This window comes from Phocoena phocoena, chromosome 3 (genome assembly GCF_963924675.1).
Source record: "Phocoena phocoena chromosome 3, mPhoPho1.1, whole genome shotgun sequence".
Lineage (NCBI taxonomy): Eukaryota > Metazoa > Chordata > Mammalia > Artiodactyla > Phocoenidae > Phocoena > Phocoena phocoena.
In genome coordinates, this window is record NC_089221.1 from 72,902,414 (window position 1) to 72,915,907 (window position 13,494).

General features: G+C 34.7%; 1 protein-coding gene across 2 annotated transcripts in view; it reads left to right on the forward strand.

Moving 5' to 3' along the window:
- Positions 1 to 13,494, forward strand: part of POLR3G (RNA polymerase III subunit G) — a 31,566-nt gene that overhangs the window by 17,073 nt on the left and 999 nt on the right. Inside the window, exons 4-6 of one of the 2 annotated variants that reach the window (XM_065875153.1) lie at positions 399 to 449; positions 6,315 to 6,397; positions 10,304 to 10,450. In XM_065875153.1, coding sequence (XP_065731225.1) covers positions 399 to 449; positions 6,315 to 6,397; positions 10,304 to 10,450 — 281 coding nt within the window. The remainder of the gene's footprint in view (positions 1 to 398; positions 450 to 6,314; positions 6,398 to 10,303; positions 10,451 to 13,494) is intronic. The other variant, XM_065875154.1, reaches the window with a different exon arrangement.

Here is a 13,494-nt window from a genome sequence, read left to right on the forward strand (position 1 = left end):
ATTTTTTAAATGGAATTCTGTATGTATTGTTTTAGAAGCTTTTTTAATTTACCAGTATATCATGAATAACTTTTCATGCCCATAAATATTTTTCTGTATTTTTTGTTATGAGAATTTCTGTATTTGAAATTAATTATATAAATACTGTATAGCTGTTAAAAGAATGTTGTAGAAAATTTATAACACTGTTTCAAAGCTATTTTAATAAACTTTTTTTCTTCATAGGAGAAAATATATCATTGTTATAATTTGATCCCAGCTAAATATGTATAGTCAGATATTAAGAAACTTTATTTCCTTTGCATGAGCAACTATCATGTTCTTTAAATAGTTATAGCTAGTGCCAGTAATTCCTAGAGGAAACTGCCATTTTTATATTTCTCCTTTTGTACACACAGATTGGAGAAGACTCCCTAGAGAGTTGATGCCAAGAAAAAAATGCAAAAAAGGTACATTAACTAATATAATAATAATAATCCAGGTGGGAAAAGGTTATTGCTTAACTTCCATTTAATATGGAACTGTCAATCTAATGTTACACTCAATGTTCTGAATGCTTTTTCTTAAAATATTTTTGACATTATGATTATTTCGTTGGAGCCTTTTGCTGTTCATTTTTTGTTTTGTTTTTATTTGTTTAATTGTTTTTCCTTTAATTATGGAATTTTGATGTGCTAGGAAAGACTCTTCAAGTATGTAGATATTCTCATTTGCATATTTGAAAGTTTTAAAAAGATTATACTGGCTATATTTTAAGTTTTTAACTAAAACATTTGGAACTGGTAACGTTTGGGAACTGTCGAATAGAACTTTATGGTGTACATAAAATATCACAGTGAAAGCTTCTGTTGTGTTGTTCTTTCATAATTCCACCAAATACAAAGTTGTTGAACATCTACTATTGCCAGACACTGTGCTAAGAGGGATAAAACAGTGAGCAAAGTAGGAGTAATCCTCGCCCTCACAGAGCTCACAGTCAGTTGGAGTAAAGACATTAAACGTAACACACTGTCTTCACTGGGAGGCCAGGGAAGGGTTCTTTGAGGAGGTACAATTGAACTCCAGATTGAAGGACGAGTACTAGCTTGCTAAGATGAGGTTGTGGGAGAGACATTGGAGAAATTGGGTTTTTTAATGTGTTTTTATTGTTGAGTTTTAGGAGTTCTTTGTATATTTTGGATGATAGTCTGTAGGAAAAACACTCTTGCTGGGTGTTTGTCCTTTCCTGTCACACCACTACCACATTCACAGCAATTCTGACACCAGATGTATGGAGTTTTTTCCTGCACATCAAGCCATTCTCTGTAACACCAGCTGTGTCTCCTACAATTTAATTCCGTTCTGACACTAACTGGAGTTAGCACAGATCCCACAGATTAAGGGCTCCGTCCCAGGAGACTACTCCCCACTACAGATGTCAATCACAAGTATAGTGTGTCTTCAGGTTACCCACGACTTTTGTCTGAGTTGGCTACAAATCAGAGGTTCCCATGCCCTCCACCCCCAACCTTGGATTTGATTTGCTAGAACAGCTCACAGAACTTAGGGAAACATTTACTTACGTTTACCAGTTTACTATATGATAAAGATTATGATAAAGGATACAGATGAACAGTCAGGTGAAAAGATACATAAGATAAAGTCTGGAAGGTCGCCAGTGCAGGAACTTCTGTCTCTGTGGAATTGGGATGCGCCACCTTCTAGTACATGGATATGTTCACCAAGCCAGAAACTCTTGGAACCACATCCTTTGGGGATTTTTATGGAGGCTTCATCACATGGGCATGATCAATCATTAACTCAATCTCCAGCCCCTCTCCTCTTTTCCAAGGGATGGGAGATGAGGCTGAAAGTTCCAGGCTTCTAATCATGGCTTGATGTTTATGATAACCCACCCCATCCTGAAGCTGCCCAGCAGCCCACCAAGTGTCACCTCCTTAGAACAAAAGACACTCCTATCACCCAGTAAATTCCAAGGTATTTAGACACATATTAGAACAACAACAAAAAAACACACTATTGTCACTTAGGAAGTTATAAGGGTTTTAGGAGTTCTGTGCCAGAAACCAGGGGCTGAGACCAATATATATTATTTTCTATTTCACACAGTCCTTTTTCAAATACGTCTTTTGAAAACATTTTCTCCCAGTCTGTAGCTTGTCTTCTTATTCCTTGACAGTGTCTTTCATACAGCAGTTTTTAATTTTAATGTAGTCCAGCTTATCAGTTCCTTTTTTCATGGATCCTGCCTTTGGTTTTGCCTCTCAGAAGTCATCACCAAGCTCAAGGTCATCTAAATTTTCTCCTATGTTATCTTTTAGGAGTTTTATAGTTTTGTGTTTTACATTTAAGTCTGTGATCCATTTTGAGTTAATTTTTGTGAAGGGTGTAAAGTCTGTGTAAATTCATTTTTTTGCATGTGGAAGTCCAGTTGCCTTTTTCTGTATTTATGTGGGTCTCTTTCTGGGCTCTCTATTTGGTTTCGTTGGCCTATGTATTTATTCTTTCACCTATACCACTGTCTTGATTACAATAGCTTTATAGTATGTTTTAAAGTCAGGTAGTGCCAGTCCTCTAACTTTGTTATTTTTCTTCAGTGTTGTGTTGGCTATTCTGGGTCTTTTGCCTCTCCATACATACAGTAGAGTCAGTTTGTCGATTTCTGCAAAATAATTTACTAGGATTTTGATTGAGATTGCGTTGAATTTATAGATGAAGTTGGGAAGAAATGATACCTTGAAGATATTAGCTCTTCCTATCCATGAATATGGAATATCTCTCCATTTATTTAGTTCTCTGATTTCATTAATCAGAGTTTTGTAGTTTTCCTCATATAGATCATTTTGTTAGATTTTTACCTAAGTATTTCATTTTGGTGGGTACTAATGTAAATAGTACTATGTTTTTAATTTCAAATTCTACTTGTCAATTGTTCATATATAAGAAATCTATTGATTTTGTGTATTAACCTGTATCCTATAACCCTGCTATAATTGCTTATTAGTTCCAGGAGTTTTTTAGCCAGTTCATTCAGATTTTCTACATGTCGTCTGTGAACAAAGGAAGTTTTATTTTTTCCTTCCCAATCTACATACCTTTTGTATCCTTTTCTTATCTTATTGTATTAGCTAGGACTTCCAGTGAAATGTTGAAAAGCAGTGATGAGAGGGAACTTTCTTGCCTTGTTCCTGATCTTAGTGGCAGAGTGTCAGGTTTTTATTATTAATGATATCAAGTTTTTCACCACTAAGTATGATGTAACTATAGGGTGTTTTTGTAGATATTCTGTATCAAGTTGAAGAATTTCCCCTCTGTTCCTAACTTACTAAGAGTTTTTATCATGAATGGCTGTTTGATTTTGTCATATGCTTTTTCTGCATCTATTGATATGATCATGTGATTTTTCTTCTTTAGCTTGTTAATGTGATGGATTACATTAATTGATTTTGGACCAGCCTTATATCCCTGGGGTAAATCCCCCTTGACTGTGGTGTATAATTCCTTCTATACATTGTTGGATTGGAGTTGAGAATATTTTGTTGAGGAGTTTTGTATCTTTATTCATGAGAGATAGTGATCTTTAGTTTGCTTTCTCATAATATGCGTCTGATTTTGGTATTAGGGTAATTCTGACCTCATAGAATGAGTTAGGAAGTACTCCCTCGACTTCTGTCTTTTGAAAGAGATCCCCCTCCCCTTTTTAACAGCTTTATTGAGATATAGTTGACATATAATAAAACGCACATATTTGAAACATACAATTTGGTGAATTTTGACATATATATTTTAACTGGAAGTATTTTTGTTTTATTTCAAAGCTACAACATATAAGAATATTTAGCTTGATTGAGAACAGAATTATTATATACTGAGATCTGATAGTTTACCTGCTGTCCTTTATACCCTTGGCTTTTCTTAGACAAATATATTATTTTCATAATAAAATAACATTTGCTTGAATGATACTGGGTCATGTCCTAGTGGATCACAAATTTTTAGCAGACTTTAAAGAGCTGAAAAGAATATATCTGATTTGGAGGAATTAATGTTCAAATACATCCCACCGGCTGCTCATCCCTAGAATCACATATATACATTGATGATTTGTAAAAGCTTCCAGTGCATCAGGATTTTCATTTGTTGAAAACGAAAACAACAAAACTTTCTTTTTCCATTCTTCTTAATATTTTTATTTCATATTGTATAATTTTTGTGTTATGTTCCTGGTAAGCTTATACTCTCTCTTTTGTTAAAATGGCCTCCCCTGATTTACATGAAAGTAGCCAATACCAAAAGAGCCAAAGACTGAAAAAGTTTGTTTCTTGAAGAACCAGCTATTGGCAGGTGTTGAAAGAAACAAAAAAATTCAAATATATGCATGTATTTGGCCAAAGATGAAAAAAAATTCATGTAAATGTTTTGGGGTTGAAACAGTCTTCTAACAACTTTTCATAATTTGACACTTCTTTCTCAATTATAAATAATACATAGCCAAAATTGCTGAGTAGACTTGAATATGCAACTGACTTTCTTGGCTAAGAGATTAATAATTTTTATAAGTTTATTTACCTGACCATGTTCTATAATATCCATTTAACAGATTTATGTGTATGAAATTTAAATAATTTGATAAAAACTCCTTAGAGAAAAAGACTTCTTGATGTAAGTTACATTCTTAGCTAGTGTTTTCTGGCATCAATATTATATATTGAGAGCTTGTTCATATATGATATTTTATGTGCTACAATTCAGATTAAACAGTCTTTGCTCTCAAGGGGAACAGAGATAGTTACCCATCATTAAATCTAACTATTTTTTTATAACTTTTGTTTGAGCAAAACCTCACTAATATGTATGTTTGGGAGGTCTGAACTCAGTGACTCCCCAAGGGGCAATTTGGTATCACATAATAACTTGTAAATTCCATCAGTTATGGGTCATGCACCACAATCTAAAAATTTCTTCTTCTATAGGTTAAATGTTAATCTTTAACAAAATTACATCTTTCTGAGCCATATTTTCCTCTGTTACCAAGTAATTTCTAGGTATTTAGTTTGATTTTGGGAAAGAATGGTAATACTTTTTGATCACCATGGGACAATTTTGTAACATATCATAGTGTTTTGGTAACTGACTAGCAGGATCTGTATGTGAAACAATTCTTTATACCCTGCAGTTTCACATTAGCCTCAAAATGCAATATTTTTGATACAGCTTAAAAATTTTTGTATCCCAAAGCTATTAAAACATTTTATTTATATTGCTTTGAGTTTTCAGATTCATATGACGGGTGTGTTCCATTTAACTATTTTTTTTTTTTTTTTTTTTTTTTTTTTTTTTGCGGTACGCGGGCCTCTCACTGCTGTGGCCTCTCCCGCTGCGGAGCACAGGCTCCGGACGCGCAGGCTCAGCGGCCACGGCTCATGGGCCCAGCCGCTCCGCGGCATGTGGGATCCTCCCGGACCGGGGCACAAACCCGCGTCCCCTGCATCGGCAGGCGGACTCTCAACCACTGCGCCACCAGGGAAGCCCCCATTTAACTATTTTAATCTTCATTACAAAGATAATGCTATGCTGCCCTGAATATAACCTCTTTCTCATCTCTTTAACCACTGGCAAATACATATTTATTCTACACTTGTATGTTTTTTAATTGAAGTATAGTTGACTTACATATTATATTAATTTCAGATGTACAACATAGTGATGTGATAACTTTTATACATCATGAAATGATCACCACTATGAGTCTAGATCACCATATAAAGTTATTACAATATTATTGACCTATTCCCTGCACTGTACTGATGTATAATATCATCACTGTACTGATGATTATACTGATGTATAATCATCCTCGTGATTATATATTTTATAACTGGAAGTTTGTTTTTTATTTTCCCAAACCTGGTAGGATTGCCCTATTTAAAATTTCCTGATCAGTGAACAGGAAGCCAGTGCAGATGATACATTTGTGGGAGCCTTTCACTGCCCCTCTAGTGCTTCTACCTGAGGGAACATTGTCGCAGTTTTGGCCCTGAGGACATTAAATGCCAATTCAAATTTTCAGTAGAGATATCTGGTTGCAATCTTAGAAAATATCCTATTAAGTGATTATCGTTTACTCCTCACCATGGAAAATTGGTGATGTGTGCTGATTTATTTTGTTCATTCTTTAGGAAAATTAATTCATCCTGCAAATTATGTGTGCCGGGTATGGCATACCAGCATGCTAGATGGCATATTAAAAGGCGAAGACATTTAATATACAATTGCTGTTATAGAAAAATGTGTTAACAGTGGTTTTACTTCAGCAGGCCCCAAATCCAAAAAGGCAAAAGATACAGGCAAAGGCACTTCACTCACTAATACTGCAGATGTATTGAAGAAAATTGAGGTAAGGTTTTCTTCTTATTATAAGAACAAACTGAAAAAATGTCATACCTCTTTTTGTCTTCTTCCACCTTTCCACCTTCTCTCTCTTTTAAATAACGTGTACACTTGGCAGAGCCAAGCCCAGCATACAGGGTAACTAGCAAGGTTTGAACATTGTTGGCTGGGAGATATGGGGGCTCCATTCTGTCCTCTCTACGACTCACCTGTCAGCTTGCCTCACCTTTTGTCACCTGACTCCTTTCCCACTCTATTCCTCTTTTCCCCTTGCATTTGGATTATGCATGGGAAAGAAACATGAATGTATATCTTCAAAAACCTCTCATTTTTTTCTCTTATTGGTATTATGTGTATTTTTAATGCTTTTCTTCTGCTTTATGTTTAAGTGTAGAAGATTCTATTGAGGGAAAATCCTATCTTATGGCACTTATTTTTATATCTTTATTTTTTAATATTTCAAAAGAAAGATGTAAAATTAAAAAGATTAATAAACTAAAAATATGCCCTCCCATCCCTGTCCCTAGCCATCCATTCAGTTCCTCTATTTTAGACAGCCAGTGTTAACAGTTTATATATCCTTCCAGAAACATTTTATGCATAGAAAATACAGATTTTTTTTCTTTTTAATGACAAAAAAGCAGCATATTGCACTGTTTTGCCTCTTCACCTTATCACTTAAAATATCTTGGCAATGTTTCCATGTCAGTCTGTGAAAGAGTTCCCTCATTCTTTTCTTTTTCTTCTTTTTTTTTTTGGCTACACTATAAGAATGAACCATAATTTATTTAATCAGTAATCTATTGATGGACATTATGTTTCATCTAGTGTTTCACCATTATAAACAATGCTGCAGTGAATCCATGTTAAGTATGTGATTTCACATGTTTAGGATAGATTTCTAGAAGTAGACTTGTTAGGTCAGCTGTTATGTGTACTGTATAATATGGAAAACATGGATAAATATTGGCAGATCATTCTCCAATGAGGTTATACCAGTTTATTCCCTTTATTCGCACTATCAATGCGTGAATTACCTTGCATTGATGGTGATGGTGATGGTAATGATGATGATGATGATAATGATAGCAGCTAGTGCTTTTTGAGAACTTTTTAAATCGCAGGCTCTTTGATGAGCTATTTACATCCATTATATGCTTAAGGCTTCATAACAACAAAGAGAGATGGGTATTATTATTCCTTACTTACCGATGAGGACGTCAAGGCTTTAAAACTTTTACTTGCCTGGCCAAGTTGGCATAGCTACCTGGTAACAGAAACTCATCTTTTTAAATTTTACTTTTGACCAGTACTTGAACTGAAGATAACATGTCTGAAAATCAAGCCAGGAGGATTGTTGAAGGAATAGCAATAACTGTCAGGTTTTACTGTGGTGGAATGATGGATGAGGTTGCAGAACTAGCCATCTTGTATTGATTGAACACAGATTCTGACTGTTCTTAAAACTTCCTGGAAAGAAGTTGCTAAGATGACATGTGCTATAAGGAAGATAGATCTGGACCTCTGGATGTGGTTTCTCATCAGAACAAGTTGTATTTCCTTATTCCTTACATTTAAACACCTTTTTTTCATTACACACTTTGTTAAAACTGGAATTTTAAATCTAGAAATCCCAATGAGTTAGCAGCTTTATTTAATAGAGCAAAGTTAGCTTCCAGATGACTCCACTATTGTTCATTTCTTCAGCAAAAGTAATTGCAAGTTTTCTTTAATAAAACTTCTGTGATGGAGAGGGAATGACATCCAGTCAAATCTCATGGTTATTGTATGAATAATCAGATAGCAGTAAACTAATATTTGAGCTTATTTCTGTATGACATACAGGTGGCTCTGTGAGTGATCTATAGTATGTAAGCTAGAAGAACTGTTAACTGTTCATAATTCAACTGTTTTCAAAGTGTTTTCACATTGTGTTATTCACATTGTTCTTTAAATAAATCCATAAAGTAGTAGGGGTAAATAGTTATATCTCACAGAAGAGAAAATGGAGACTACCAAGTAGATGAATTAAAACTAATACCTTAACACAAAAGGAATAAAGTGATGAGACAGTGTGTATGAGATCTTTTTTCTAAATTTCATAAATCTGATATTTGTTAACTGATTTAGGTATTTTGTTGGTTTGATTTAGGTCTATGTAGTAGAAATAAAGTTGAAGTTTTTTATTTAAAGATAATTGAGGTGGCAGTAGTGGAAATCAAGACCTCCTATTCCCTACATAGCACTGAATGAATTCTATATTTGAAAATATTTTTACATAACTGGTTTAAATAATTCTATTGTTAATTATTAAATAATAGCTAATAGCATGATTTTTCAGATATAGCATATACCTTGCACAGAGTTAAATAAGAATAGCACTACAGTTCCCTTTTAACTATACAATCTTGTGGGTTGTAGGCCTTTCTACTAGGGTTTGATTAAAATAGAAAAGAAAAAAATTTCATAACTTAATTCACATTAATATGTCATCATTATATGTATGTGTTTTTATAAACACTTAAAAATCTGTAAATACTATTTTGTTTACATGTAGTTTTCCAAAGGGATTGCCAATTGGTAAAAATTGCATACATTATATTGTAGTAATAACTCATATAAGGTAACATGGGTCAGTATGAAGATAAATCATCTTACGTCCATTACCTTGGTCTTATTTGTTCTACCTAAGTGGGGTAAGGTGACAGGAAGGGTAGAGTTTGAATTTTGATTAAAAATTGAGACTATCTGATGTAGTCTTTCATTGCCTTTAGTTTTCTTAAATTCAAATTTGAATGTAATTAAAGGGATTAAAAAATATTTAAGAACCAAATGGAATAGTTAAGTTGTAATCACACCAAATACAAAATATGTTTTCTCTCTGTATGTAATCTACAGAGCAAATATCTTATAATAGGGTAGAGTATTTACAGATTTATGAATTTGTGTTCTGATTACTGATTAAGAATAATAGTGTTTTAGTTAAAGTGATCTTATGCATTAATTATGAGTATTAATATATGAAATTATTGCTGTCCCCCACCTCCTAGAAAACTGGTGAAATTCTGTCACTTGTGAAAATTAAGAATAGAAAAATTTAGCAAATGGATAGTAACAGTAATAAAAACAGGTCACTTTTTATCAAATGGAAAAAACTATTGGTAGTCATAATAGAAATATAAAGATGTAATCTTAAAGTTAAATCTCTGTCTTATGAGAAGGTGGCAGTGGTTTTAACAAGGTGGATAAGTGGAGCCATCAGGTAATCAAAGTTTCTCTAACTCTGCATCTCTTCTTTGCCTCCATTCTTAGAGTTGCTAATAATTGCTAATATTTACTGAGATTTGAGTTTTAATCTCTTTTCTTAATGTACCTGCCAGATACATTAAGAAACAAAAATCCTTGGAAATGGGAAGTAAATAATGAGGGAGAATAGAGATAAGAACTTGGATAATCTGCAAATAGGATGGCTTGATGTTATTTTAAACAGTTTCACTTAGAAACTAAAACATAGTTTGAAATGTTACCATTACATTCTCTTTTCTCCTTTCATGTTTGAAGGAAAACAAAATAACATTCTGAAAGTGCTTCTCCATAAACAGAATCAACTCAATATTTTAGAAGGAGGTAGGATAGGAATCATAAAAATAAAGCATTGGGCAGCAGAGCTGATATCACAGCATGACTCAAGACCCAGTTATGAAGTAGCAAACTCAGAGAAAATACCAGTGTAATGACAGGCCATTTAGTCCCATCTTTCTTGAGTTAACTCACGGTGTCCTAGGTGGTGGCCTGGAGGCGTCAGTAAGGGAGGGTTAGAATTAGGGTGATAGGTAGCTGTTCTTTTGAGGTTGAGCAGGTAAGTCAGAATCTAGTGGTTTCCATTTAAATTAATGAAGCTCATTTATACCAGGAATTGGAAAAGAGAGGTGATGGTGAAAAATCAGATGAGGAAAATGAAGAGAAAGAAGGAAGCAAAGAGAAAAGTAAAGAAGGTGATGAGGAGGAGGATGACAATGCTGCAGAACAAGAGGAATATGACGAAGAAGAGCAAGAAGAGGTAATGGTCTATTCTGGGAGAGTAACAAAGTTAACTAAGCTTAAGGATGAGCTAATATGGTATATAATTAAAGTAAACCAACAAACAAAAACCAAGTTGATGGGAACCAGGGGTATATTATTATCACTGGCATCAAATTCTTGGTACCAGGAGAATTATTATAGCATTGAAATTATAGTGATACCAAATGGAATGTAGGAGGTAAAAGTAACTTGATAGGCAAATTTGAAAGTGGAAGTCCACAAGTTAAGGAAATTGATCAGATTAGTTTAAGATCTGTATACATACAATTTTAAGTCAGCAATAAGGTAATTAATGGTTTAGTCACATAGGTTTGAGGGAGGACTCTGCAATACCATCAGGTTTTAAATCCCAAAGTGCATGTGGACACTATCAGAGAACATTCATAATCCAACCTCAAGTATCTCAGTCAGAACTCAGTGTTTTAGATTTGGGATTTCCAACTTTCGGAAACATGGTGCATTTCAAAATAAGCTGGAGTCAGTCAAGCAGGGTAAGTTTGTTGGTCACGGCCTCTTTGGGACTTTGTAAACGTCTCATGCATTAACCCTAGGGTGAGAGTTTCTTCTGCATTGCAAGTGACCATTCTCTTCACTCCATTTCAGCTTCTCACACCACACTCTGAATCTTTCTTTTCACCTGAATTGCTCCACCTAAGAAATCTTTATTATATGCTACAAGTACTTTACATTAAATTTTGGATTCTTATAAAATTTATATTGGTGTGCTGTGAGGGGGTACAGCATTTTTATCTGTTTCCAAGTGGTTAGCCAGTTGCCTACCTCATGTACTAAATAATTTTCTTTCTGCATGGATTTGAAATTCTCTTTTATCAGCTATTAGATTCCTTCACCTACTTAGATGTATTTCTGGACTCTGTTCCATTGATCTATTTCTGAACTATCACTAAGATGTTACAATTAATAGAAGCTTCTGATTATTTGTTAATATTTTTAGAGCATGTTACCCTTCTTTTTCAGATTTTTCCTGAATATTCTTTGGCTTTTGAAATGCTCTGTTTATAAAGTCTACTTGAGTTAAGCTGTGTTGAAATTTAGATCTGTCCTAACAAGAACAGCAAACATTAGGATTCTAGTAATTTCAGAATTCTGTATTGGGTCTTAACAGAGTCCAAAACACCACCAGTGGGTTTATCTAACTATATTGCATTTAAAAAAAAACAACCAACTTTCTACTTTAATAGAGAAAGGATATATATTCTGAGTGTGAGGCTGGGTGAGTCTGGGTATAAGCAAGCTCAAAGCCTTTCCAGATTTAAAGTTACTCTTTGCTCTTTCTAGCAATTAACTAATTAATGAAAAATTAATGCTAATTAACTCACCTGATGTATATTGAGGATTTAAAGAGCATTTTGTTTTGAAGAGTAAAGTGGAGCAAATTATCTATGTAACACCTACATATAAAATTGAGAAAATATAGACTTTTTTCTTTCTGCAGTCTTTTGAGTGTTACAGTTAAAGAAAAAAGCAGGGGCCCAAATGAAGCCAAGAACCATTTAAGCCATCAATTTCAACAAGTTCTCACTTTGTACCAATCTTTGTATCAAGATTACTAATCTCACAAAATTACCTAATGCGCATCATTGAACATACTTGGAGGTGCTCATGTCTAAACACAAGTGGCATATGCTCAATTTGAAATACAGTATCTCCTCGTTACTCATTTCCACTTGTATGTACAAATTGGCTAGCTTATATTTTCACACAAGTGTCCTTGCCAAGATCTCACTTACAAGATGGACTCACTTGAACTCTCAACCATGCCACTCGTCCCTGGTACATGGCCTCCGGATTTAGCCAGGTTTCCAGACTGTTGGATTTCTTGGCACCAGAGAAACCAGGCCAACTTCCTAGGGTCTTAGCTGGATACGGAAAATTAAAGTGTTTAGGGAGGACAAAGTAATGAAATACATATCTGAATAATACAAGTTACCTTTCTTATATTATTTATATAAGTCTATATATAAAATCCCACCATGCAGATACTAAAAATGGTGATATCCAGGAGACTTTCTTTTGAGAATAGTCCTTATTTCTTACTCTATCATAATTTCTGCTGTAGATAGTAGAGATGTGGAGATTAATTTGGGGGGGGTGAAGTAGAAGAGAATAGCTTTATTGCTTTGCTAGTCAAAGGAGGCCACAGCGGGCTAATGCCCTCAAAACTGTGTATCCTGGAACTTAATTTTTTTATGGCAAATTTCAATCATTTACAAAAACTAGTGACTAGTAATATAAACACCTACAGACTCATCACCTAGCTTTAACAAATATCAATTCATAGCCAGCCTTTCGGCCACTCTTTCATCCACCCAGTCTGCTCCTTTCCTCCCCACTTCAAGCCTGCAGCTGCCTTGGATTACTTTAAAGCAAATCCCAGGCATTATATCATTTCATCCATAAATATTTCAGTATGTACTCAAAAATAAGGGCTCGGGCTTCCCTGGTGGCACAGTGGTTGAGAGTCCTCCTGCCGATGCAGAGGACACGGGTTCATGCCCCGGTCCAGGAAGATCCCACATGCCGCGGAGCGGCTGGGCCCATGAGCCATGGCCACTGAGCCTGCGTGTCCGGAGCCTGTGCTCCGCAACGGGAGAGGCCACAACAGTGAGAGGCCCGCGTACCACAAAGATAAAAAAATAAAAAATAAGGGCTCTTTAGCAACATCACAATATCATTATCATACCTAACACAATAAAATGTAACTCTTTAATATCATCAACTATTAAACCAGTGTTCAAATAGTTTTGATTGGAAAAGAATTTTTTGCTTATTCCAGTTGGAATCCAGCTGCAGTCCATACACTGCAGTTGGTTAATAACGCTCTTAAATTTCTTTTAATCTATATCCAAAATAGATTTTTAAATTTTTGATAGAAAGCAGAAATATCTTGAGTCATTTACACAGATAGTAGTCTTACTCAGCCATAAGAATTAGAATGTTCCCAGGGGCTTAATCCCTCTTAATTTAAAAGGAACTGAGGGGCTTCCCTGGTGGCACAGT